General features: G+C 32.3%; 1 protein-coding gene across 1 annotated transcript in view; it reads left to right on the top strand.

Moving 5' to 3' along the window:
* Positions 1 to 813: 813 nt before the first annotated feature.
* The window catches only part of EMH_0046050 (zinc-finger protein ZPR1, putative), a gene marked incomplete at both ends in the record, with an annotated part of 3,056 nt that continues 2,867 nt past the window's right edge, over positions 814 to 1,002 (top strand). The window contains one exon of the mRNA XM_013496127.1: positions 814 to 903. Coding sequence (XP_013351581.1) covers positions 814 to 903 — 90 coding nt within the window. The remainder of the gene's footprint in view (positions 904 to 1,002) is intronic.

Raw genomic sequence — 1,002 nt, 5'->3', positions numbered from 1 at the left:
TTAATTTAAATTTTTCAAAAATTTTAATTAATTAATTAAATAATTAATTTGATAATTAATAAAATAATATATTATTGAATAGGCAGCGCATACAGAGCGTTCTAATTCATGTATGAATGGTAAGGATCAATCAACTTGTATAGAGTATAATTTTGCACGTTGATCGTGAATCTATGAATTTATAAATTAATAAACTAAATTATGAAATTATTTATAAAATTTTAGAAATAATTTAATGAATAAATTAATAAAATAAAATCACCAAATGCAGCAGTTTCCTCTTGGCTCATCTGCTTCACCCGCAATGCAGAAGGTATATGTATACTACACGCTTCATGTTGTATTGAAACCGAAACGACGGCCAAAATGTGTTTTTTAATTTGCATTTTTTAAATTTTAATTTTTTAAAAGAAAAGAAATATAATTGGAAGGCTGAAAAAAGAAAGAAATGTATTGCGGCCAGTGCTCAGGGTGGTTCAACAAACAACACACAGAATGATGCATATTAAAGCATCAATAGAAAACTTTCGTTCGCGTTTAAATAAACAAACTTACTCTGGTATTTATTTTTATTGTTTTTTTGTTTAATTATTTCAAATATACTCTCAATCAATGCACTTTTTCTTTGGTTTCCTGCAGCCAGAAAGCAAACTTGAACGGCGATGCTGTGGGGGGCCCCGGGGCCCTCACCAGAGCAGAACAAGATCAGAGTGGTACAATGTTTTGATCGGTGGTTATTGATTCATATTTTTCCGTGTATATTTTTAGTTTTTTTGTTTATTTTTCCTGAATTTCGCTTTATTTCCCCATAAGATGTCGCAGGATGCAGAGGCTGGGGGCCCCCCAGGGGCCCCTCAAACACAAACAGATGAAGCTGATCCTTTATTAGATTCTGTAACAAAGGTGACTTCTTTGTGTCCTAATTGCGAAGAAAACGGCGAAACTTTGTTGCTGTTGCATAGAATACCTCATTTCAAGGATTTGTTGATATCTTCATTCAGT

The sequence above is a fragment of the Eimeria mitis genome, genomic scaffold, assembly GCF_000499745.2.
Source record: "Eimeria mitis Houghton genomic scaffold, Emh_scaff1929, whole genome shotgun sequence".
NCBI lineage: Eukaryota > Apicomplexa > Conoidasida > Eucoccidiorida > Eimeriidae > Eimeria > Eimeria mitis.
The sequence above is the reverse complement of the archived record's forward strand: the minus strand, read 5'-3'. Positions and strand labels throughout refer to the sequence as shown.